The sequence below is a fragment of the Amblyraja radiata genome, chromosome 9, assembly GCF_010909765.2.
Source record: "Amblyraja radiata isolate CabotCenter1 chromosome 9, sAmbRad1.1.pri, whole genome shotgun sequence".
Taxonomy (NCBI): domain Eukaryota; kingdom Metazoa; phylum Chordata; class Chondrichthyes; order Rajiformes; family Rajidae; genus Amblyraja; species Amblyraja radiata.
In genome coordinates this window covers 11347831-11370764 of record NC_045964.1, presented here as the reverse complement: position 1 = coordinate 11370764, position 22934 = coordinate 11347831, and the positions used below count along the sequence as shown (strand labels likewise).

At 45.5% G+C, this 22934-nt stretch overlaps 1 protein-coding gene and 1 long non-coding RNA gene across 3 annotated transcripts in view; one reads left to right on the top strand and one right to left on the bottom strand.

Annotated features, from left to right (window-relative positions):
- LOC116976770 (metastasis-associated protein MTA1-like) overlaps nucleotides 1–12246 on the top strand; it is an 81431-nt gene extending 69185 nt beyond the window's left edge. For both annotated transcript variants that reach the window (XM_033026666.1, XM_033026665.1), the window contains one exon: nucleotides 10726–12246. In XM_033026666.1, coding sequence (XP_032882557.1) covers nucleotides 10726–10755 — 30 coding nt within the window. In that variant the 3' untranslated portion in view covers nucleotides 10756–12246. The remainder of the gene's footprint in view (nucleotides 1–10725) is intronic.
- A 9178-nt stretch (nucleotides 12247–21424) lies between these two features.
- Nucleotides 21425–22934, bottom strand: part of LOC116976769 — a 28307-nt gene continuing 26797 nt past the window's right edge. The window contains exon 4 of the long non-coding RNA XR_004413048.1: nucleotides 21425–21673. This is a non-coding gene — a long non-coding RNA (uncharacterized LOC116976769). The remainder of the gene's footprint in view (nucleotides 21674–22934) is intronic.

Genomic DNA, 22934 nt, shown 5'->3' with positions numbered 1-22934 from the left:
GGCAGCCCTGAAATTGGGTAGAACAGGGGATTAAGAACGCAGCCTTGAGGTGCACCTGTGTAGATGAGCAATGAGGAAGAGATGTTACAAATCCACATTGGTTAAGATCTGCTTATGAGGAAGTCAAGTATCCAGTTACAAAGGGAGGCTAAGCATTGGCAATGAAAACCTTTCCTAGAGTAGTTTAGTTTAGTTTAGACATACAGTGCAGAAACAGGCCCTTCAGCCCACCGGCTGACCAGCGATCCTCGCACATTAACGCTGTCCTACACACACTAGGGACAATTTTTACATTTACCAAGCCAATTAACCTACAAACCTGTACCTCTTTGGAGTGTGGGAGGAAAACGAAGATCTTGGAGAAAACCTACGCAGGTCACGGGGAGAACGTACAAACAGCACCCGTGGTCGGGATCGAACCCGGGTCTCCGGCGCTGCATTCGCTGTAAGGCAGCAACTCTACTGCTGCGACACGGTGCCACCCTAATGTACCGAGTAATGTTGCAGTTGCACAGAATTATTTATTTGTCAGCCTCATCTTCCATGAGAGATATTAGACCAGTTGGAAAAGCTTTTAGTTGAAGAAATTGGGTATTCGAATGCTGTGGTCCATAGTAGAACCAGTAACGGAGCAATAATTGAGTCCGAGGTCCTGTATGGTGAATAACAGATGTTAGATTAAAGAACAGGACCTCAAGGGTAAACATTTCTGCATTATTACCCATGTGGGAGTGACGGCGCCTAACGGCAGCGGCTCGACTACAGTCGTCTGTCTTTTTTTTTTTTTTGTCTAGTTAAATGTATGTCTTTGAGTCAGTTTTTATTATTTTTTTTAGCTGTGTATATGTGGGGGGTGGTGGGGGGGGCTGTGGGGGAAACCGTTAATCTCTTCCCTGTGCGGGGACCCGACTATTCCCTGTCGGGTCTCGGATGTCGTTGGGCCTAACATCGTGGAGCCGGTGGCGACCTCCGGCCGGGACTAACCTGAGGGCTCCAGTTGCAGAGCCTGCGGAACTGACATCGCGGAGCTGGCCAACTTCGGAGCGGGAAGAGCTGTGGTGGCGCGCGGCTGCGACCCGACTTTTGGAGTTCGGAGGCACCGGCCGCAGACCCGGTGGACGGGAACATCGGAAGCTCGCGGGTCCCTGGTGGGAGACCGCTTTTCCGAGCTCCGCAACGGCGACTTCTCCCGCTGGAATCGCGGGTTTAAGGACATGGAGCCGGGGCCTAACATCGCCCGGCGTGGCTTAAACGGCCTCAGGACTTACCATCGCCCGCCGGGGGCTTTAACATCGGAGCCCCAGTTCGCCTCGACACTGCAGTTGGACTGCTGAACCGCGGGAGAAGGAACAAAGCGAAGAGATAAAGACTTTGCCTTCCATCACAGTGAGGAGATGTTGGAGACTCACTGTGATGGATGTTTATGTAAACTATGTTAAGTGTGGGTCTTGGATTGTGTTTGTAATGTAAAAAACTGTAGAAATGGAATTTCGTTCAAACCCAGGTTTGAATGACAATAAATAGTAAGATTAAACGAGAACTTACCAGTTCGAAGTTTGATCGTTATTTTATGAGGAGTACGTTGAGGGAATATGTGAAGAACCCCGCCAGGACGCATGCGTGTCATTCTTCAAAGCAGCGGTGTGAAATCACAGATAACTGTAATGACTTAAACATAGTAAGATTAGAGAAGAAATACCAGTTGAGTATATGATCATGGGTGGGAGCGGAGGGCACGTATTCCCTCAACATACTCCTCATAAAATAACGATCAAACTTCGAACTGGTAAGTTCTCGTTTAATCTTACTATTTTACTTCGGAGTCACGTGAGTGACTACGTGAAGATTTCAAAGCTCTGTGATTTCATGCCGTGGAAACGAGTCCATGCATCACATCTGCCTTAATGACTGTAGGAGGAATTGTGTCAACATAATTTAGACATGAATCCGACATTGAAATCCATGAAATTTATTAACACAAAATTATAGCCCCTATTTATGGGGTGAATTAAATTACAGAACTTAAAATTGTTACTGCAAACGTTCCAGGTTTAATGACTGGTTTATGATAAAATAGTTGGAATGTTTTTTCCCCTGACCACCCTGCTGCCTTGAGGATTTGGTCCATTGGTACATCCAACTGCATAGCTGCCGATGTAGCTGCAGCCCTGGTGGAATGAGATTTAAAAATATTAGTATCCACCCCAGCCTGTATTAGAACCTGTTTCAGCCATCTTGAGATGGTCTGGACCGTCACTCTTTTGTGTGGTTGCTTATGGCTGACTAAAAGTGCCTTCTCATTGCCTCTGATGATTTTTGTGTTCTCCGTGTATAACGACAAATGTCTTACTATACAGAGACGATCATCTGTTGGGTAAGACCTAAATTCTATATTGAGGCCTGCTGATTCCTGTCTGTTCTGCTTTACTAATTCATAAATATGAAACGTAATATTTTCAGATGAAGAAGTCATGTTGTCCAGTCTTAATTTATGTAATGACTGTACCCTTTGTGCCGTGACCAATGCCATTAGCATGACTGTTTTTAATGTCAGTCTATGTAGGGACAGAGCTGTTGCTGGAGACCAATTCCTGAGCATCTTCAGGACAATACTCACATCCCATATTTGAGAGTACCTGGTTCTTGGGGGATTGGTATTAAAGATTCCCCTCATAAGTTTAGTTACCAGTGGGTGAGTCCCAACAGAGTGACGCTCTGTTCCTTGCCATAGATAAGTTGATAGGACACTTCTGGCGCAGTTGATGGCATTATAACTGAGCCCCTCATCATAATGGAGGCCTGCCAGGTATTCCAGAACAGACGGGATGTTCATATCTCTGTAGGTGATGCTGTGTTTGTGACAATACATCTCCCACTTCCTGATATAGACCAGATACTGTTTTTTGGTGGACTGTCTGTGGCCCGCCGAAATCATGTTCACTGTTCGGTCCGTCAGTCCCAGCTGTAGTAGTGGTATTTTTAAACTCTACAAATTAATAAATTCAAATAGTTATGGCATGGGTGGCTATCCCTAGTTACGGGATGGACCAATAAGTCTGGTCTATTCGGGATGGTGATACATGGTTCTAATACCATGTTCAGTATCACTGGGAACCATGGTTGAGTAGGCCAATCGGGTACTACCAAAATACCAGACACAGAGTCTTGCTGTATTTTCCTTAATACCCGACTGATGAGGCAGAAAGGAGGGAATGCATAAATAAACAATTTCCCCCAATGCAGCGAAAATGCATCTGTCGCCGCTGCCCCAGGGTCTGGTTCCCACGAAACATAGTTTGATAACTGGTGATTAAGCCTGGATGCGAATAGATCGATATCTGGTGTTCCATATCGTGCTGTAATATCAGCAAATACTTTTTTATTCAACATCCATTCGGTGTTTTCATTAAATTTGCGTGACCTGGTGTCTGCCACTAAATTTAGTTTACCTGGTAGGTAAGTAGCTGATATCCAAATATCTCTCTGGATACACCACTGCCAAATTGTATTAGCCAGATTGTCACATGATGTCGATTTGTTTCCACCCATGTGGTCGATATATGCTACCACGGTGGTATTGTCAATCTGTAGTCTAACATGCTGGTGATATGACCCAGTACAATATGACTTTAGGCCATAGAATGCACCCAACATTTCCAGGTAGTTTATGTCCAGTGTTAGTAATAATGATGCCTCCTGAGCAGTCCATCTACCTCCACAGCTGGAGATGGAATTGGTGGCACCCCAACCAAGTGCACTGGCATCAGTTTGTAGCACCATAGAAGGGTTGCTGATAATGATTGGATTGAAACAAAGCCAAATGTTATCTATCCACCATTTTAGTTCCATTATAGCTTTGATTGGTAGCTTCATTGGTCTGTCAAAATGACCAGCATTGATTTTGAGTGCTTGTATTTTTGCTCTCTGTAAATTTTGGTAATGTAAAGGTCCAAATTGTGTGGCTGGAAAAGCAGCCACCATTTTGCCAGTTACTTTTGCTACCAATCTGATGGACGGTTTACTGATGTCAATGAGGTTATTGCAAGCCTCTATTAGGTCTATAGCCTTTCCCTTTGGCAAAGCACTGACATGTGAACTGAGTCAATGGTGAACCCCAAATAGTCCATAGTAGTGGAAGGCGTTAATTTAGATTTAACTGGATGGATAATAAACCCCAGTTTTTCAAATAACTGTTTTGTGGCTGTTACAGTTTGTTTGGCCAATTCCAAAGTTTTGCCCACAATTAGTATGTCATCTAGATATGCCATGACCATGTGTTTTCGTTTCCGTAGAAACGCTAGGGCTGGTTTCAAAATTTTTGTGAACAGCCTGGGGGCTGATGTTAACCCATTTGGCAGCGCTCTATACTGCCAGAGCTGTCCCATCCAGTTGAATTTTAAGTAACATCTGTGGTCACCTCGTATAGGCACTGTATAGTAAGCATCTTCTAAATCGATGCTAGCCATGAAGTAACCTTTGGAAATCAATTGTTTAGCAGTAACAAAGGTTTCCATTTTAAAATGAATATATTGTACAAATGTATTCAATTTGGTCAGATCTATGATGATGCGACAACCACCATCTTTTTTGTTTTTGGTAAAGATATTGGACACGAACTCTAGCAGTTCGTGTTGGGATTTTTCAATTACCCCTTTTGCGTAAAGCCGCTCCAGTTCAGCATGCGCTTCTGATTTTTCTTTACCGGAAAGTACGAACATTTGGTTCGGTATATGTTGAACTGGAGGGCTGTACTTGTGTATAAATTCTATTGTATATCCCTGGATACTGCTTAAAATATAAGTATCGGTAGTTAACATACTCCATGCATCCAGAAAGGAGTGCAATCTCCCCCCAACCTCCATGCTCCCTGCAATTTGTAGGGAACCAGACCCACCTACCTCCATAGTTACCAGTGGCAGGTTTACTTCTTTTTGTAAATCCTTCATTGATGTTGAGGCGTTTGTGGTTTGGTTGATGTTGGAGGTTTGCGTATCTTCCAAGAAGGCCGGCCTGGGCCATGGCCTAAAAAAGACTCATGTTCGGTGTACCCGACCTTCGAGCTTTCACCAGTCGGTCTTGTTCTACTGGTGGGTGCGTAAGGGTGCTGTCTATGGCTGTAGTGGGTTTTTGATGAAGTCCCTTTTATGAGTCCCAGGGTTTTTGCTTCCTCATCGAGCTCCTTGACTTGCTTTGATAGGTTACCTCCAAATAGTAGTATTGGTGGTTTTATGTTTCCAGGTTTGCACAGACCCATGAATTTCGGGTTTAAAGTAGGTCAGATGGCACTCTTCCTGATGCTGTTTATCTCATATTGAGTGTTGCAAAGCAGTGCCAGTGCATCCTGTTGGTCCTGGGACATGTCCTTCTCATCCACTGTGCGGGTGAATGCTGTTATCCCTGCTGTTAGGAGTTTTAATACCTTTTGCCTCTAACTCCTATTCCAATATGTTTCCATATACAAGTATTTACTACAGGAACATTCAGGGATATACAGTTACCCGGTGCCAGGTGCCTTGATGTCGTGTCCAATACAGCCTGTTCTTGTAGCTGGTTAAAGGACATATAATCTATAATGGCAGCTAGTTTTTGCTCCAGGTTTTGGCCAGTCTGGTCTAGCTGTATGATGTTGGACACCATGTCCAGTAGATTTTCTCGTTCCTGCATCCCCTGCACACTTGATTTCTCTTTTGCAAACCCCTCTTTAGGATCAGCCCAGTACTGACCCCCAGTGCTCCCCTCTGATGAGGGAGAAGCACTGTGCAGCCCTACAAGAGGTGCTGCTGTGGGTTTTACATAGAGCCCACAGTGACTCGACTCCATCTCCCAGAGCCTGTCACGTTGGAGCAAATGCTCCACACACCGCTCCATCCGGCTCCAGCGCTCACGGTCGCTGGCCGCCCGCGGCTGCTCAAAGTCGGACTCATCTGAGTCCACGACTTTGTTAGTTTTTTGTCTTGCCTTACCGCCCGGCTGCGGAGTGGATCTGGCCGGTGCGGAGGCGACATCGGGCACAGCTGATCCCATTATAGGTGATTCAAGTGCCGCTGGCCGCTGCTGGCTGCCCGCTACTCCGCGGTCCTCCCCCACCAGCTTTGTCGCAGCCCTCGTTGGTTTCTTCGACTTGTCCATGCTCCCCACCTGTAAATCGGTATGGGAAACACAAAAAGACCGCAGAGTAACTCTTACCTGCAGGTTCCAGCTTTTAAACTGCCGCTGCGGGGGAACGTCGTTCCACCCCGCCTGACTGTTTCACAATGCGTGTAGCGATATGACACGCATGCATCCTGGTGGGGTTCTTCACGTAGTCACTCACGTGACTCCGAAGTAAAATAGCATTCTATTCAAACACACTGACATTTGGTCAAACAATGAAGGAAGTTCTGAAGGATTGGTAAGGAAAGGAACAGCGTGGGAATATTTTAAAGATTTTAAATAAGTAAATAATAATAGATGGGGAAGCATTAGTAATATTTCTATAACAGAAATATTTAAAAAGTTGACTAATAGTCAAAACTTAATTTTTAGGAACTAATAAAGGCAAAAGAATGACTTGCAAATGTAAACTAATTAAATTCGCGGAGAGAAAGATATGAAGTAAAATAGAGCAGAATGATAGGTTAAACTGCTGTCATTATTGAGATCTCAATGCCAAATGGTGAAGATTGGAAATTTAAGGTCCAGAATAAATATGGTGCAGGTAGGAGTGGCCTTGGTGATCAAAGACCTAAGTATGGTAGACAAAAATGCTGGAGAAACTCAGCGGGTGAGGCAGCATCTATGGAGCGAAGGAAATGGGCAACGTTTCGGGTCGAGACCCTTCTTCAGTCTGATTTTCCAGCATCTGCAGTTCTTTCTAAAACAAAGACCTAAATAAGGTTAGCAAACAGTGAAGGCTTCAGGATAGATTCTGGTTGGAATTCTGCTTTGCCTTACCCCCCCCCCTACTCGCCATCTCACTCACAAATGAGGAGCGGTAGAATGCAGAGTCGTCGAGGACAACAAGCTGAAGACAGTGATGACAATTGGACAATGAGAGGAACAGAGGTGGGTCTGGAGATGGAATGAATGGGATAAACAGGTTGATTATCTGAAACAGTTGAGCTCAATGTTGAGTCTGACAGACAGATGGAGTCGTGGACTAATGGTAAATGTTAGCCAAACAAAGAGGTGCACAACTTTTATTTGGCCGAAAAGGCAGACTGATAATTTTCACATTCTCCAAAGGCCGCTCACAAGAAACATGTTTTGTATTTAAAATATTTGCATACTGGATATTGATATTTGCCACATTTATATAGCTATAAATGCAATTGTTACGATAAAGTTAGAGATCATTAACGGTTACATTTAAAATATACATAACTATGCAAATGTAACTAACTTAACAAGCCTATGTTTCTTTGCTGCCTCTTTTACTCACCCTCCCTTCACTGTTCCTTATCACGTTAATAATTTGCATCTTCTCAGGTCAAGAGAAAGAATTTGCATATGACGTGATCAAATATTAAGTGGTTGGTGGGGGGAGGCAGGATGACCCTGAGAGTCTGTCCAGGTCTCTGTTCACCTTTTCCATCCACGCCCCTCCTCCCCTGGCTCCATCTGCCCACCACTCTGAGACTGTTCCAGTGGATTTCTTCTCACTTGGTTCATCTTTTCTATCCCCTCTTCTACCTGACTTAATCCGCCTCTCTTATGTGGTTCCATCTATCACCTATTAGCTTCTGTCTCATCACTCACCCCCCCCTCCCCCCAACTGACTCCATCTGCCCATTATCCACCCAATCATCTGATTCAACCTTTCACCTACCACCCCCGGTCTTGCCCCCTAACCTGCCCTGTTATCTTCCCTCTACACCCTCAGTCTAATGCAGGCTCTCAACCGGACCCGTCACTATCCCTTTGCCTCCACAGATGCTGCTGCTTGCTCCAGCAGTTTGTGTTTTGAAGCTGATAGACGTTTCCCCTTGTGCGGGAGACTAGAACTAAGGGGTCATCCATTTAAGAAGAGGATGAGGAGTAATTTCTTCTCTCAGAACGTCATTGCAATTCTTTATCCTTAAATGCTATGAGGGTAGAATCATTGAATATAATGAGAGAGACTTTGTACCAAAGATTATGAAGACAGGAAGGAGAATGGTTCTGAGGCAAACATCGGATCAGCCATGACTTTACTGAGTGGCACAGCAGACAGGAGGGCATCACTGTGCACAATAACGACCACAATGAACACTGTGGCTGGGGTTATGCTGGGTGGCACAAAACCAAGCCATCACGGACTTTGAATTATTATGGTTGCACTACGGACTTTGATGTTTGAATATCGTGGTCTAATTTACTGATAATTTGTAACATTTTTTTGCATCTAATGTACCTTTAACACTGAAGCAAGTAAGAATTTTGTTAAAAGGCACAAAGTGTGGAGTAACGTGGGTCAGCGGGTCAGGCAGCATCTCTGGGGAATATGGATACTGATGTTTCAGGTCAGGCCCTTCTTCAGTACCAGAATCTGCAGTTCCTTGTTTCAAGAATTTCATTGTTCCAGTTTATATCTGATGCATATGGAAAAACAAACACTCTTGTCTCTTGCTACCATTCAGTTTCCTTCATTGATTGTTACATATCAACTCAAGGATGTTGAATGTTTATCCAGAACTTCTATACAATCATGGACTGCTTCGTAACAGAAGGAGATGCAAACGGAACAGTGGAATCATTGGCAAACCTCCTCACTTCTAACTTTTTTTATGGACAAGGGGCCCATTAACGTTGGTTTTCCGGCAGCCGAGGAGGACTTGGAATGATGTCCAGGGGTTTTGGATTGTTTTTCAATAATCACAACCATCTGCCTCCTTGATAGACATGACTTCCACCAGTGGAGGGTTTCCCCATTTTCCTGGGGTTTATGGATGCCACACATGCTCAAATCCTCCGCTGATCTCAAGGGCACCTCCTCTTCCTATAATTGAACTCTTCTGTCCATATTTGCAGCAAGTCTGCAAAGAGGTCTGAAGCTGGATATCATGGACACATTTTCAGCTTGTTAGGAGATGTGGCCAGTTCAGCAGCACAAGTTTGCAGAATTGCTGACAGGATGCTGTCTGAGTCCACTATCGTTAACTTGTGCAGTGCACACACCCTTTCTTGGTGTCACGTGAAGTGACCAACCTCCCTGATAGTAGGGACCTCAGAGGGGTACTTGATGGATTCAATTGCTACTCCTGGTGTGAAGCTGTTGCAAATGATTCAGCCCTAACTCCGCAGGTGACGGTCTTCCCCCATTGTTGAAATGTTCACAAAGTCGTCTCCTTATAATTGAGATAGGTGGGATGAAGGGATCTAGAGTTCGTTCACATATAAACTATGGACGACAAAGCAGGCTTTTGTGACTGAGTGTCCTATCCCTTTTTACGTAGTTTCCTCAAGAGTTGATGTGAGGTTCCTGATTGCACTTGACTCTACCTCTTCCTCTTCTGTTTTTCTTCCCCTTTTGTTTGCCTTTCCTCTTTTATTTACTCCTTCATTGTAAATCTTCACTTACTCTACACATAAGATATTAAGACACGGTTGGGGCATTATCCAATGAAAACCTTTTTGCCTGGTTAACAGCTATCTCTTTGCTAACTTATTTATATTTGTGATGTCTTATCACCAAACAAGTACATAAACAGTGATGCACACCCTACTCAGACCCTTTGAATGCCTTGATTTTCTGTTTCCATGGCTAGCCTCAAATGCTGATTTCCCCCCCCCCCCCCCCCCCCACTACTGAGCAACTAATCTGTTGAAGGCGGTATATTTCAAATAACTTGCTAATATAAGGCTGTCACTAACAAGGTCATTCAGAATAAACGTTTTTAGTGAGAGAAGAGGGAAGTCAGGGCCACAGGAGTGGTTGAGGTGGATATCATTGGAAGAGAACTTGGATAAATACACGAGGGAAAAAGGAATAGAAGGATATGTTCATAAGATCATGTGATAGGAGTAGAATAAGGCCATTCGGCCCATCAAGTCTACTCCACCATTCAATAATGGCTGATCTATCTCTCCCTCCTAACCCCATTGTCCTGCCTTCTCCCCATAACCCCTGACACCAACAACATCAACAATGTTGAAGGGATGACATAAGTGAGGTGGTTTGTGTGGAGTTTAAACACTGGCACAGTAGTGCCGTTAATGCAGCCACTCCTCTCAATTCCAGCAGCCCTGGTTCAGGTCCTGACTGTCCTATCGTTGCATATGTGGAGTTTGTTCGGTTTCCCTGTGATCGTCATTTTCCTCTGGTGTTCCAGTTCCTCTTCACATCCCAAACTGGTGGTTGGGTTATTTGGTGCGTAGATGAGTGGTAGAATCTGAGGGGCGTTGAAGGAACGTGGTGGGGGGGGGGGGGTGGAGAATGAAATTGTATTGGTGTAAATGGATGTTTGATAGTACGGACTCCGGGGGCTGAAGGGCCTGTTTTGTCTGCAGGAAATTCACCGTGAAGATGAAGTCCTCTGCCGTTTCAGGTGGCCATAAACAGTTTGCCAGCCTTGTGGAAATTCTGGCTTGCTATGGACTGACGTCACCAGAGGTGCTTTATAAATGCGCACTGCTTCTCCCCTTAAAGGAACTGCATCTCAAAATAAGTGGCGAGCATTAACCTGACATCAGCCACAGGCTTGACTTGGATTGCTGCTCAATGAGAGCATAAACACTGAATGTCTTGTCTTTTTTTTGTTGTTGCAGGAAGATCCGCAAGTTACTTACTTCCTTTGAGCGGAGGCGGAGTGGAAGACGGCCTCAAGCACAGATCTTTGTGGAGCAGCACACCCTGACGCGTGCAATAGGCCCAGAGTCTTCCACCAGCGATGAGCCCATTATCATTGAAGATTAACAGCCACCTCCCTGCACTTCATATCAACCACGATGCGTTTACTCAGTTGACAAGGAAAAAAAAATATTTCAAATGACCTTCATCTTTATAACCTGAATTTGGATTGGCCAGCAGATGCTCGCAGTCGAGTGTGAGGCCAAATGGTATTTGTTAGTAATCTACCCTCCCTTTTGTTTACTGTGTTGGCCATTGGACTTCAGTAGGAGAAGAAACCCTTTCATTTATAAGCCATCTTTCACCATTACAGGACATCCTAAAGCACGATAAGGTGAAGACATAATTTTTTTGAAGTGAAATGACTTGCGATGCCAGGAAATGCAGAGGCCAAATTGTGCAAAGTAAGATTTCATGAGGATCATTGAAATAAACAAGCAAATCTTGGGGTTAGGGCTAAATATTGGCAGAGATACCCACTGTAACGTTCTAGAGATGGCGGAATGGAATTTTCATAAGCTACATTGTAAAGATGAGAATTTGGGACCAGAAGGGGGAGTCCTTTCTCTGGAGTTACCTCCACACTATAGTTAAGTAATTCTGTCAAAGTTTCCCATCCTTTGGATGTTGTACTCTCAAACTTGCCTCCTCCATCCAAAATGTTGAGCTGAGAATGAGTTTCTTCCCCCACAGCACCGGGGTACTGCTCACAGTCAGTTGCTTTGTGCCCTTTTCCCACCATCACCTACGAGACTGGGAGGGAGTCACAGCTGAGTTCCAGGGAAGAGTCCTCCCAAAAACGTTAACTTACTTTCTTTTTTTTTGCATGCTGCCACTGTTCCTGGTCCTTTCCAACTCAAGTGGCAGTTCAATTGCTAATTCGTCAAAAGGAAAGATGTTTTTTTTAATCCAAGGCTACAGACCCAACGTGGGTGCGGGGGATAGATGTAGATCGGTACAATGGGCAGCATGTGTGTGGTGGGATGAAGGGCCTGTTTTTGTGCTGCCTCACCATCCAGTGGACAGTTTCTCTTTATTCACTCGCATCTGCCTATTTGTTCTTACTCTTTCTTGACTTGATGCCCCTCCTGATCTAACTCCAGGTGCACCGGGCAACTTCTGGCACCTGCCTGCAAAATCCTTAGCAGAAGCCACTCAAGAGCAGAGAGTTCAACTCCCCTTTTTATCTTTGCCCTTGCTTTCTATCATCAACACTTTGGTTACTAAAGGACCTCAAAGATTTGACAAGCCTCAGCCCTGGCTCACAATTTCCCACAACCAACCAAGTGTCTTTATCCTTTGAGAATGGTGTTTTTTAAAAAAAGAAAAGAAAAATCCCATTTGAAATGTTTTTTAAAGAAGAGTTTTAATTTGAACTCAAAAGTGAGGCCAAGTAACTTCCTGTTTATGAATAAAGATGATGATTATGTTGAGAATGAGCAGGCTCGGTTTGTGTGGGGCACTGTTTACAGTGATTGACCATGACCTGGTTCATGAGAGGAAGCTCTACAATTTGAATGATGGTAAGTTAGTGTCCGACTTACTTGTGTCGTCAGAACCCAATTGTGAACATGAAAGAGCGGAACAGCGTTAGCGTTTCAAGTCGACGACCTTTCGTCAGAACTAGGAAAAGATAGAGACAAAGGAAGTTTCAAATTTTAACAAAAGGTGATGGGGCGGAGAGAGGAAGAAATACTGTGATGGGGTAGAGATCAGGAAAGATTCAGTGATGGTGGAAATACCAGCTGAGAGTGAACAGTAAAGACCAGTGAATACAAAAGGAGTGGCAGAGGAAGTGTAAAAATGAAAACACTCATTAAATCTGAATTTACAAGAAGATGGGGGACAAAATGAATACTAGAAGTGTGAGATGCAAGGCAAGAACAGCCGAATATCTGAATATTCAGCCGAGTTCAAAGTCTGTCATGTTTCTGTTCATGGATAAGAAGCTGTTCCTCAAGGTTATGCGAGTGGATGGAGAATTAAAAGGGACAAGCAAATAGTAGCTCAGGTTCAGTTTCTTCACAGAACGGTGTTCTTAAAAATGATTATCCAATCTTCATTTGGCTTGTCCATCTGTACTGTATTCTGCTGGTGATGCCTTCTACACAAATATCTGCAAGAGGTCTTCCTTTCACCTTAACTGGATTCCCCTCCACCATAGTTGGCAGGGCTCTCAACCATGGCGATCCCAATCCTTGCATTTCTGCTCTCACCCCCTTTCAGAACAAGGATTAGGGTTCCAACGAGTCCTCACTGTCCATCCCCACCCCCAGATCATCCTTTAATTTCCCACCTCTCCATGGGAGTGCCACCAGCAGTCACGTCGATCTTTCCTTGCAATCTTTCAGCATTTCAAAGGGGCTATTGCTTCAATGACACTGCTTCACTCTACATCTCTCCCCAAACCATTCCCCTTCCCTTGCCATCTTCCCATGCAACCACAGAAGGATGTCCCTCTTCTCTTTCCACCATCCATGGAACCCAAATATCCCCTTCGGGTGAAGCAGCAACGCGTGTGCCTGACTTCCAATCCACGCGCTGCATTCACACCAAGGTCTTCTCAACGTTGGACTTTAGACTTTAGAAATACAGCTCGGAAATAGGCCCTTTGGCCCACTGGGTCCGTGCCCACTAGCGATCACCCCTTGCACTAACACTATCCTACACAACCAAGGACAATTTACCAAATTAACCTGCAAACCTGTATGACTTTGGAGTGTCGGAGGAAACCGGAGCACCCGGACAAAACCCATGCGGTCACAGGGAGCACGTATAAACTCCTTACAGACAGCCCCTTAGTCAGGCTCGAACCCAGGTACCTGCCGCTGTATGGTAACAACTCTACCTCTGCGTTACTGTGCCGCCCCTGGAGAACCAAACACTGATTGGGTTCTTTAAAGACACCTCCATTCAGTTTGCAGGTGTGACCCCAGGCTTCCAGTCTGTCCGCCATTTCCACTCCCACTCCCACTCCAACCTCTCTGCCTTTGGCCACCTTTAATTTTCCTGCGGAGGTACACAAAAATGCTGGAGAAACTCAGCTGGTGCAGCAGCATCTGTGGAGCGAAGGAAATAGGCAACGTTTCGGGCCGAAACCCTTCTTTAGACTGATGGGGACTGGGGGGGGCGGGGAGAAGAAAGGAAAAAGGAGGAGGAGGAGCCCGAGGGCTGAGGGAGAGATAGCAAGGGGAGGAGACAGCAAGGGCTAACAAAATTGGGAGAATTCCATGTTCATGCCCCCAGGATGCAGACTCCCCAAGGGGTGCTGTTCCTCCAATATCCGGTGTTGCTCGCTCTGGCCATGGAGGAGACCCAGGACAGAGATGTCGGATATGGAATGGGAGGGGGAGTTGAAGTGCTGAGACATCAGGAGGTCAGGTTGGTTAATGCGGACCGAGCGGAGGTGTTCGGCGAAACGATCGCCAAGCCTCCGCTTGGTCTCACCGATGTAGATCAGCCTTCAGCCTTAATTTTCCAGCCTACAGGACTCACCATTGAATTCAGTCAGCCATTCTAACCGAGTATCTTAAGCAGTCAGTTTCTTTTCTCTCCTCAGTAAGTATTGATTTTGTTGTCTCTTATTTACAACTCACGACCCCCAACATACCTTTTGTACATTCCCGCCCCCTCTCAGACAATCCCTCCCCCTTCTTGTGTTGCACACGTTTTGGTCGTCTCCTGTGTCCCATGCCTGTCCTATCCTCTCCTCCCTGCCAGCATTTTCTATATTTCTTTTGGACTTCCAGCATCTGCAATCTTTTGCTTCAGGGTTGCAATGAAAAGTGAAGATAGGTGAGTGCAGATGCTGGATTCTGGAGAGGAAACAACACAATCTATTGACACTTCCACACTACAGACTGAAAAAACAAAGGAACTCAGCATGTTGAGCAGCATGTGTGGAGGGAAATGGACAGATGACGTTTCGGGATGAGATCCTTCTGGACTGAAAGAGTAGAGGGAAAGTAGGCAGTGTAAAAAGGTGAGGGGGAGAGGCAGCTCTTGCCCACCCCTTCCCCTCACCACTTTATATTAGCTGTCTCTACTCTATCAGTTTAAATGAAAGATCCTAACCGAAAAAGTCAACTCTCCATTTCCATCGACAAATGATGCCAGACCTGCTGAGTTCCTCCAGCATTTTGCATTTTTGCTGGTAATAAAAGGTGATCTTTCAAACATCTATCCTCTTCGGTGGGCACTTGGTTCCTGCTGAAGAGCAAAATAAAGTTATAGTTAACTTGTGATTATCAGAAGTGAGGATTAGAGAACCAGGATCTGTGCACTCTGGCCCGAGGCTTTCCAAGTCAAGAGAAGCATGTCCTGATATTGCAACAGAGAGCTCTTTATTAAGTTTTAAGAATCTCAGCTTGCAGTCAAGGCCTGCATCTACTGCACATTCCTTATTGCCCCTGAGAAGGTGGCGATGAGCTGCCTTGAACCGTTGCAGTCCTTCTAGTGATACAATACTTGCTCCACGGCACTGTTGGGTAGGGAGTTCCAGGAATTGGTGTCAGTGATGATGAAGAAGCCTCCATGGTGGGAAACCTGCAGATGGTGGTATTCTCCTGGGCCTGACTTCCTTTGCCCTTGGTGGCAGAGGGCATTGGTTTGGGAGATGGCATTCGAGTAGCTTTGATGTGTAACTGCAGGGCACTTTAGAGATGGTGCATCCTGCAGGTATGGTGCACCGTTGCTGGAAGAATGTCAGTCGTGTGGGCGCTTTACAACAGATGGTGTTGAGCAGTTACAAAATGCGGTAATGACCATCATTGTTTTGTTTTGCATGCTATCCATGATATATATAAATTCAATCAAGTCAATCTCAAGTACAATAGACAGAGCAAAGAGGAAGATACAGAGTGCAGAATATAGTTCTCGGCATTGTAGTGCACTGTAGCTGAGTCTGTACCTGAGTCTGATGGTGCACACTTTCAAGCTTCTGTACATAGAAACATATAGAAACATAGAAAATAGGTGCAGGAGGAGGCCATTCGGCCCTTCGAGCCAGCACCGCCATTATGATCATAGCTGATCGGCCCCAATCAATAACCTGTGCCTGCCTTCTCCCCATATCCCTTGATTCCACTAGCCCCTAGAGCTCTAACTCTATAGAAAGATAGAAAATAGGTGCAGGAGGAGACCATTCGGACGAGAGCAGAGAGAAAGGAATAACTGATATGGGACAAGTTTTTGATTATATTTGCTGCTTTCCTGAGGCAGATTGAAGTGAAGATGGAATCAATGGTGGGAAGTCTGGTCAGTGCGATAGACTGGGCTATATCTACAACACTGCAATTTCTTGCAGTTTTCAGTTCAGTTTAGTTTATTGCCACGTGCACCGAGGTACAGTGAAAAGCTTTTGTTGCGTACTATCCAGTCAGCAGAAAGATAATACATGATTACAATCGAGCCATTCAGGTGTCCACTTCTCATGACAGACAAATGCCTGGAGAGATAAGATCAGGTTTTGTTTGTTAACCAGTCAAAACAAATTACACTCCCCTTAAAATCTAGGCTCTGGAAAATGCTATCTGGGTATTTAGAAAGATATTTGTACAGAGTTGTGATCCAGCCTTATCGCTCAGAAAACAAGCCCTAGTAATGCTGAAATTGACACCAATGTATTGAAAGTTCTCGCAATTCCCAACCCTTGCCCAGCAGCTGCATTCTTTGCAGCTGACTCTTATTGGGAAGCACCACATTACATGCGGCATTCTTCTCGCTACATAGCAATGCTGCTACTGAATGAATCAATGCTGTGAAGGTGAGAGATGGGGAGCAGGAAGAGTTCCCCCTCGCCCGCTGGGTCAGAGGGTCCTGAAACTGGCATATTATTTGATCAAGAGGGCCATACGGTCTTGCCAAGGTTAGTTAAGTAGAAGGTAGTTCGGGAAGTATGTAAGGATAAGCACAGGTAATGAACATCTGAAGCGTGTAGTACAGGTGAATCCCTCTGCTGGCTCCTGTGGGATGAAGATGCCACTTCCAAAGCAGGAGTTGGGCACACATTGTGAGAAATGGTGGACATTAACATCTGCAGCCTGGAATGGTTCAGAGGCTAGGGAGCTTAACGTGCTTACAGCCCTGACCCCCATGAACTAACCAGTGCTGGCTCCCATATGAGGTTATATTGGAGGTCACTGATCTCAGTGCCAGCAAATAATGCAGTTTGAGCCTTGGTCCTTTCAGGGAAGCTGGGTCAGTTGGGTCGTTCTTCTATGACGTTCTTCATCCCTGTGAGGTTGAAAATATCAGTGCACAAGAACTTGAGTGTGTCGAGTTACTGTTGACTTAATTTGGGGGAGAGATCCATGTGGGAATAAAAAAGCAGGAAGGGGAAGAAAAATCGATCCAAAAACCATGGGTATAGACTTCCCAATTCAAAATGTATAAATTCATGAGAGGAACAGATCGGGTAGATGCACAGTTGTTTAAGAAGGAACTGCAGATGCTGGAAAATCGAAGGTAGACAAAATGCTGGAGAAACTCAGCGGGTGAGGCAGCATCTATGGGTAGATGCACAGTGTCTCTTGCCCAGAAGTAGGTGAATCGAGGACCAGAGGACATGGGTTTAAGGTGAAGGGGAACAGATTTAATAGGAATCCGAAGGGGCAACTTTTTCACACAAAGGGTGGTGGGTGTATGGAAGAAGCTTCCAGAGGAGGTAGTTGAGGCTGGGACTATCCCAACATTTAACAAACAGTTAAACAAGTACATGGATAGGATCAAACGCGGGCAGGTGAGTGGTGTACCTGGGACATGTTGGCTGGTGTGGGTAAGTTGGACCGAAGGGCCTGTTTCCACATTGTATTACTCTATGACTAATTCCCAGAAATGTGTGCAAAGTTGCCCTTCTCCAACAACATACACTCGATTTTTGGACGTGTATGGATTTCTATCCCTTGATCTGTGATCGGCATGGACACTCAGTGGGCCAACCGGCCTGATTCCATGCCTTATCTCTAAACTAAAAGATATTCAGCAGGCCAGGCAGCATCAGTGCAGAGAGAAACGTAGTCAAAAGGTAGTTGAACTGATATATTTCTCTCTTCATGGATGATGCCTGGCAAAAAAAAACCTCCGTCAGAATTATATTTGAAGTAGGGCCACTCTTTGAGAAAGAGGGTAGCCAATTGGCACACAACAATAAACCACAATTGATAGTCAGATAAATACCCCGAAACTGCGAGCAATTGTAACCTCGTAACCCCATTATCAGGGTGGTAATTACCTCAAATTGGAGTTGCAATAATGTTGCCTTACAATACTCTTAAAAAAACACAACCAATTAACATTGCTCAATCTTTCCTGTGAGGAGAGATGTTGAAAACACTGCATCCTCTTTATCTGAAATTCCTAGCTTTCAAAGACAAAAATTGCTCACCATGTTCCTGTTCACAGAACTAGATATACAGGGCCCTATTTTCTTTCGTGCAGCAAGTAACGTTGCTGCCTTACAACTCCATCAACCCGGGTGCAATCCTAACTATGGGTGTGCTCCCTGTGACATTGTGGGTTCTCTCACACCTCTCAAAGATATGCAGATAAAATGCTGGGGTAACTAACAGGACAGGCAGCATCTCTGGAGAGAAGGAATGCATGACATTTCGGGTCAAGACCCTTCTTCAGACTAGTCAGAGGAAAAGGAAACTCAAAGATATGCAGGTTGGCAGGCTCACTTTTGTGGCCTTAGTATGTAGGGGAGTCGTAGAATCTGGGGTTAACAGGAGAATTAGGAATTGGAAAAATTAGTATGGGGGGGGGGGTAGGATTGTTCTGAGTGGGCAAACTGGCCTCCTCCAATGTGGTATGGAAGTAAGGGGAACAAAAAGGGAGCATAAATTTAATGCATCTGGGTGGATTAGAGGAGGAAAAACTCATGTCACCCTGGAGGGTGCAAAAGTCAGGAAGCCATTGCCTGAGGGGGCAGTAGACGTAGGAACCGCCAACACCGTCAGAGGTACAAAGGGACTTGGGAGAGCTGGTGCAGGATCGCCAAAAGTTAATCTGTTAGTTGAATCGGTAGTAAAGAAAGCAAACGCAATGCTCGCATTTATTTCGAGAGGGCTTGTATACAAAAACAGGGATGTAATGTTGAGGCTCTATAAGGCGCTGGTCAGGCCACATTTGGAATATTGTGAGCAATTGTGGGTGCCATATCTGAGGAAGGATGTGCTGGCTCTGGAGAGGGTCCAGAGGAGGTTTACCAGAATGATCCCAGGAATGAGTAGGTTAACATATGATGCGCGTTTGTCGGCACTGGGCCTGTACTCGCTGGAGTTTAGAAGAAACCTAATTGAAACATACAGAATAGTGAAAAGCTTAGATAGAGTGGATGTGGAGAGGATGTTTCCACTAGTGGGAGAGTCCAGGACTAGTCATAGCCTCAGAATTAAAGGATGCTCTTGTACGAAGGAGATGAGGAGGAATTTCTTTAGTCAGAGGGTTGTGAATCTGTGGAATCCTTTGCCACAGAAGACAGTGGAGGTCAAGTCAGTGGATATATTTAAGGCAGAGATAGATTCTTGTCAGAGGTTATGGGGAGAAGGCAGGAGAATGGTGTTAGGAGGGAGAGCTAGATCAGCCATGATTGAATGGTGGAGTAGACTTGATGGGCCGAATGGCCTAATTCTGCTCTTATCACATGATGATCACACTTTGTAAGTGCAAGGATTAATATCTGAGGTGGGAGCCTGCAGGCCTACAGAACTAACATGGAACGGTACAGCACAGGAACTGGCCCTTCAACCCACGATGTTGGTGCCAAACATCATGCCAAAGTATAGTAATGTCTTAGCACCTGCTTGTGATCCATATCCTTCAAATTCCCTGCATCTTCACTGGCATCTTATCTGCCTCCAGGTACTCATCACTCTTGTGTGTAAACACTTGCCCTGCACCTCTCCTTCAAGCTTTGCCATCGCTCACTGCAAAGCTATGCCCTCTAGTACTTCACATTTCCATCCTGGAAAAAGATTCGGACTATTTACCCTATCTGTGCCTTTCATAATTTTAGATACTGTCTGGTCTCCCCTCAGCTTCCGACCCTCCAGAGAAAACAATCTAAGTTTGTCCAACTGCTCCTTATAGCTAATACCCACTTTTGCGGGCAGCATCCGGGTAAGCTGCTAATGCATCCTCTCCAAGACCTCCACATCCTTCCTGTGATGGGCGACCAGAACTGTATGCAATTCTCCAAATGTGGCCTAACCAAAGTCCTATAAAGCTGCATCATGACTTCCTGGATGTAATAGTCAATGCCTGGACTGAGGAAGCAAGTGGACTATATGCCTTCTTTACCACTCTATCTACCTGTATTGCTGCTGTTAGAGATCTAGTGATGGAAGCTAGGATTAGGCTGGGGAGCGCTTTAGAACAGCACGGGTATGATGGGCTGAATAGCCTCCTGCGTTATAAACTTGCTAAGATTCTCTGATTTGAAAGATCACAGTGGTCCCAGATGATGGAACGATACTATGTGCAGCAGCATTGAGCGAACACTTCAGCCTCTGTACCCAATGTGTGCTGAAGACGGGCCCAGGCTACGAAGAGGAAAGATTCTTCATTGTTTCTGCATCTGATCATTGCAGAGCAGAGAAACTGACCCCCAGTTTAAATTACAGGCACAAAATTAATTTCAGGAGGTGTATTCGTCAACTGAAATCTTACTCCCTGGTTGCCTCCAGAAACAAAATAGGAGGTTGCAAATATCACTGTTCAGCAAGCACAGCCGTTCAGTAATTGGATGTAACTTGCTCCATTTGGTGCATGTTCCATGGAAAGGTCACTAATCGGATTGTGCCACGAGACAGGAACGGTTCCTTCTCTATCCCAAATTAGAGAATGCCAAACCCTCCCTGTGTTCCTCCCATAGACCACCATATAGTGACCCTTGCCAGAAAATAATTAGGCTGTGTTAGGATGGAAATGCAATGAGGCCTGACTAATAAAAAATAAAATACTGTGGGTACTCAGCAGGTCAGGCAGCATCCATGAAGAGAGAAATATATCAGTTCAACTACCTTTTGACTATGTTTCTCTCTGCACTGATGCTGCCTGGCCTGCTGGGTATCTTTTAGTTTAAAGATACAACATGGAATCAGGCCATTTGGCCCACCAAGTCCATGCCGACCAGCGATCAACCAGTGACTAGCACTATCCTTCAAACGGGACAATTTACAATCTTTACCGAAGCCAATTAACCTGCAGACCTGTACATCTTTGGAGTGTGGGAGGAAACCGGAGCACCCGGGGAAAACCCACGCGATCACGGGGCGAACATACCAACTCCGTACAGACAGCACCCATAGTCAGGATCGAACCCGGGTCTCATGCGCTGTAAGGCAGCAACTCAACCACTGCGCCATTGTGCCGAATCTGGTATGTTTCATTTTCATTTCAGGCTTCCAGCATCTGCAGTGTTTAACTGAAAATTCAAAGGTTCAAAGGTCAGTTTATTGTCACATGTACCAATTAAGGTACAGTGAAACTCGACTTATCATACAGCCATACTAAAAAAAAAAAAGCAACAAGACACAAAACTACATAAAAGTTGACATAAACATCCACCACAGCGGATTCCCCACATTCCTCACTGTGATGGAAGGCAATGAAGTCCAACCTTCTTCCTCTTTATTCTCCCGCTGTCGGGGTAGTCGAACCATCCGCAGTCGGGGAGATCGAAGCTCCCGAGGCCAGCGATTGAAGCCCCCATGTTGGGGCGTTCGTAGCTCCTGCGGCTTGGAGCTCCTGAAATCAGTCTCTAACCAGGGATCGCGAGACCCACGATGTTAAATCCGCAGGCTCCCGTGGTTGGAGCTCCCAAAGTCGGTCTTCAGCAAAGGCCACCAGCTCCTCGATGTTAGGCTGCAGTGCAGACGGAGATATAATATTGAAAAAAGTTGCATCTCCATTGAGGTAAAACATTTAAAAAAGTTTTCCGAAACCCCGTATCCCCCACATAAAACAAGTTAAAGAACATTAAAAACATACATTTAACACATACTAAAAAACACCAAAGAAGGAAGAGACAGACGGACTCTTGGCGAGGCAGTCATTGCTGGCCCTACCCTGTGGTTGACTTGACTGTGGTGTGCAAAGTTCCTCATATACATGGACAGAATATTAGCAGGCCAAGTGGGGAAGGGGAAGGTGAATGTCGAGACACGGTCTGGGGGGGGTGCAGGGACACAATGGGTACAAGTGGTGGGATCTGATAAGGGAGGCGACAATGGGAACCATTCAAGGGAGAGATGGGAAGACAGAACGTGATGGGAGTGGGGATGGGTAGTAGGTGGATAGAACCATGATGGGGAGGGAATAGGAAAAGCATAATGGGGAGGTGAGGTTATGGAACAAAAATGGGAGGACCTGGGGTGGATCAGAAGGAGAGAGAGGGGTATACAGGAAATAAGGGTCACCAAATCAGTGTTCACACCATAGGGTGCTAGACTAGCCAGGCGGAAGATGAGGTGTTTATCTCATTTCCTCATCCCCCCTCAGTCCACTCATTACACGCGGGCCTCTCCCTCATCCTTCCTTCTTCCCTCTACATATTGGCTACCTTCCCTCTCACTCTTAGTTCTGATGCAGGGTCTCAAACCAATGTGTCGATGATTCCTTACTCTCTATAGATGCGAGCGAGATTTCAGTGGGTCACAGAGCGCTTTGTTCTTTGGTCCTCATTCCTACACCTGCAGTATCTTGTACCTCCGCAGTTATCAGCAACTTCTCTGGAGTTGAGCGTGAGGTCAAACCTAATATGCAAACCCAGGGTTGAGGATGGCAACTGCCAACATTGGATGGAGTCCGCACGCACTATTAATTGATTGGGTTAATTGAACGACACAGCATGAAAAAAGGCGCTTCGGCCCACCGAGTCGACCATCAATCACCCGTTTACACTAGTTCTATGTAATCCCACATTTGTATCCACTCCCTACACACTAGGGGCAATTTACAGAGGCCAATTAACCTACAAACCTGCACGTCTTTCGGATGTGGGCGAAAATCTGCATGGTCACAGGGAGACCATGCAAACTCCACACAGGCAGCACCAGAGATCAGGATTGAGCCCAGGTCTCTTGACACTATGAGGCAGCAGCTCTACCAACTGCTCCATTGTGCC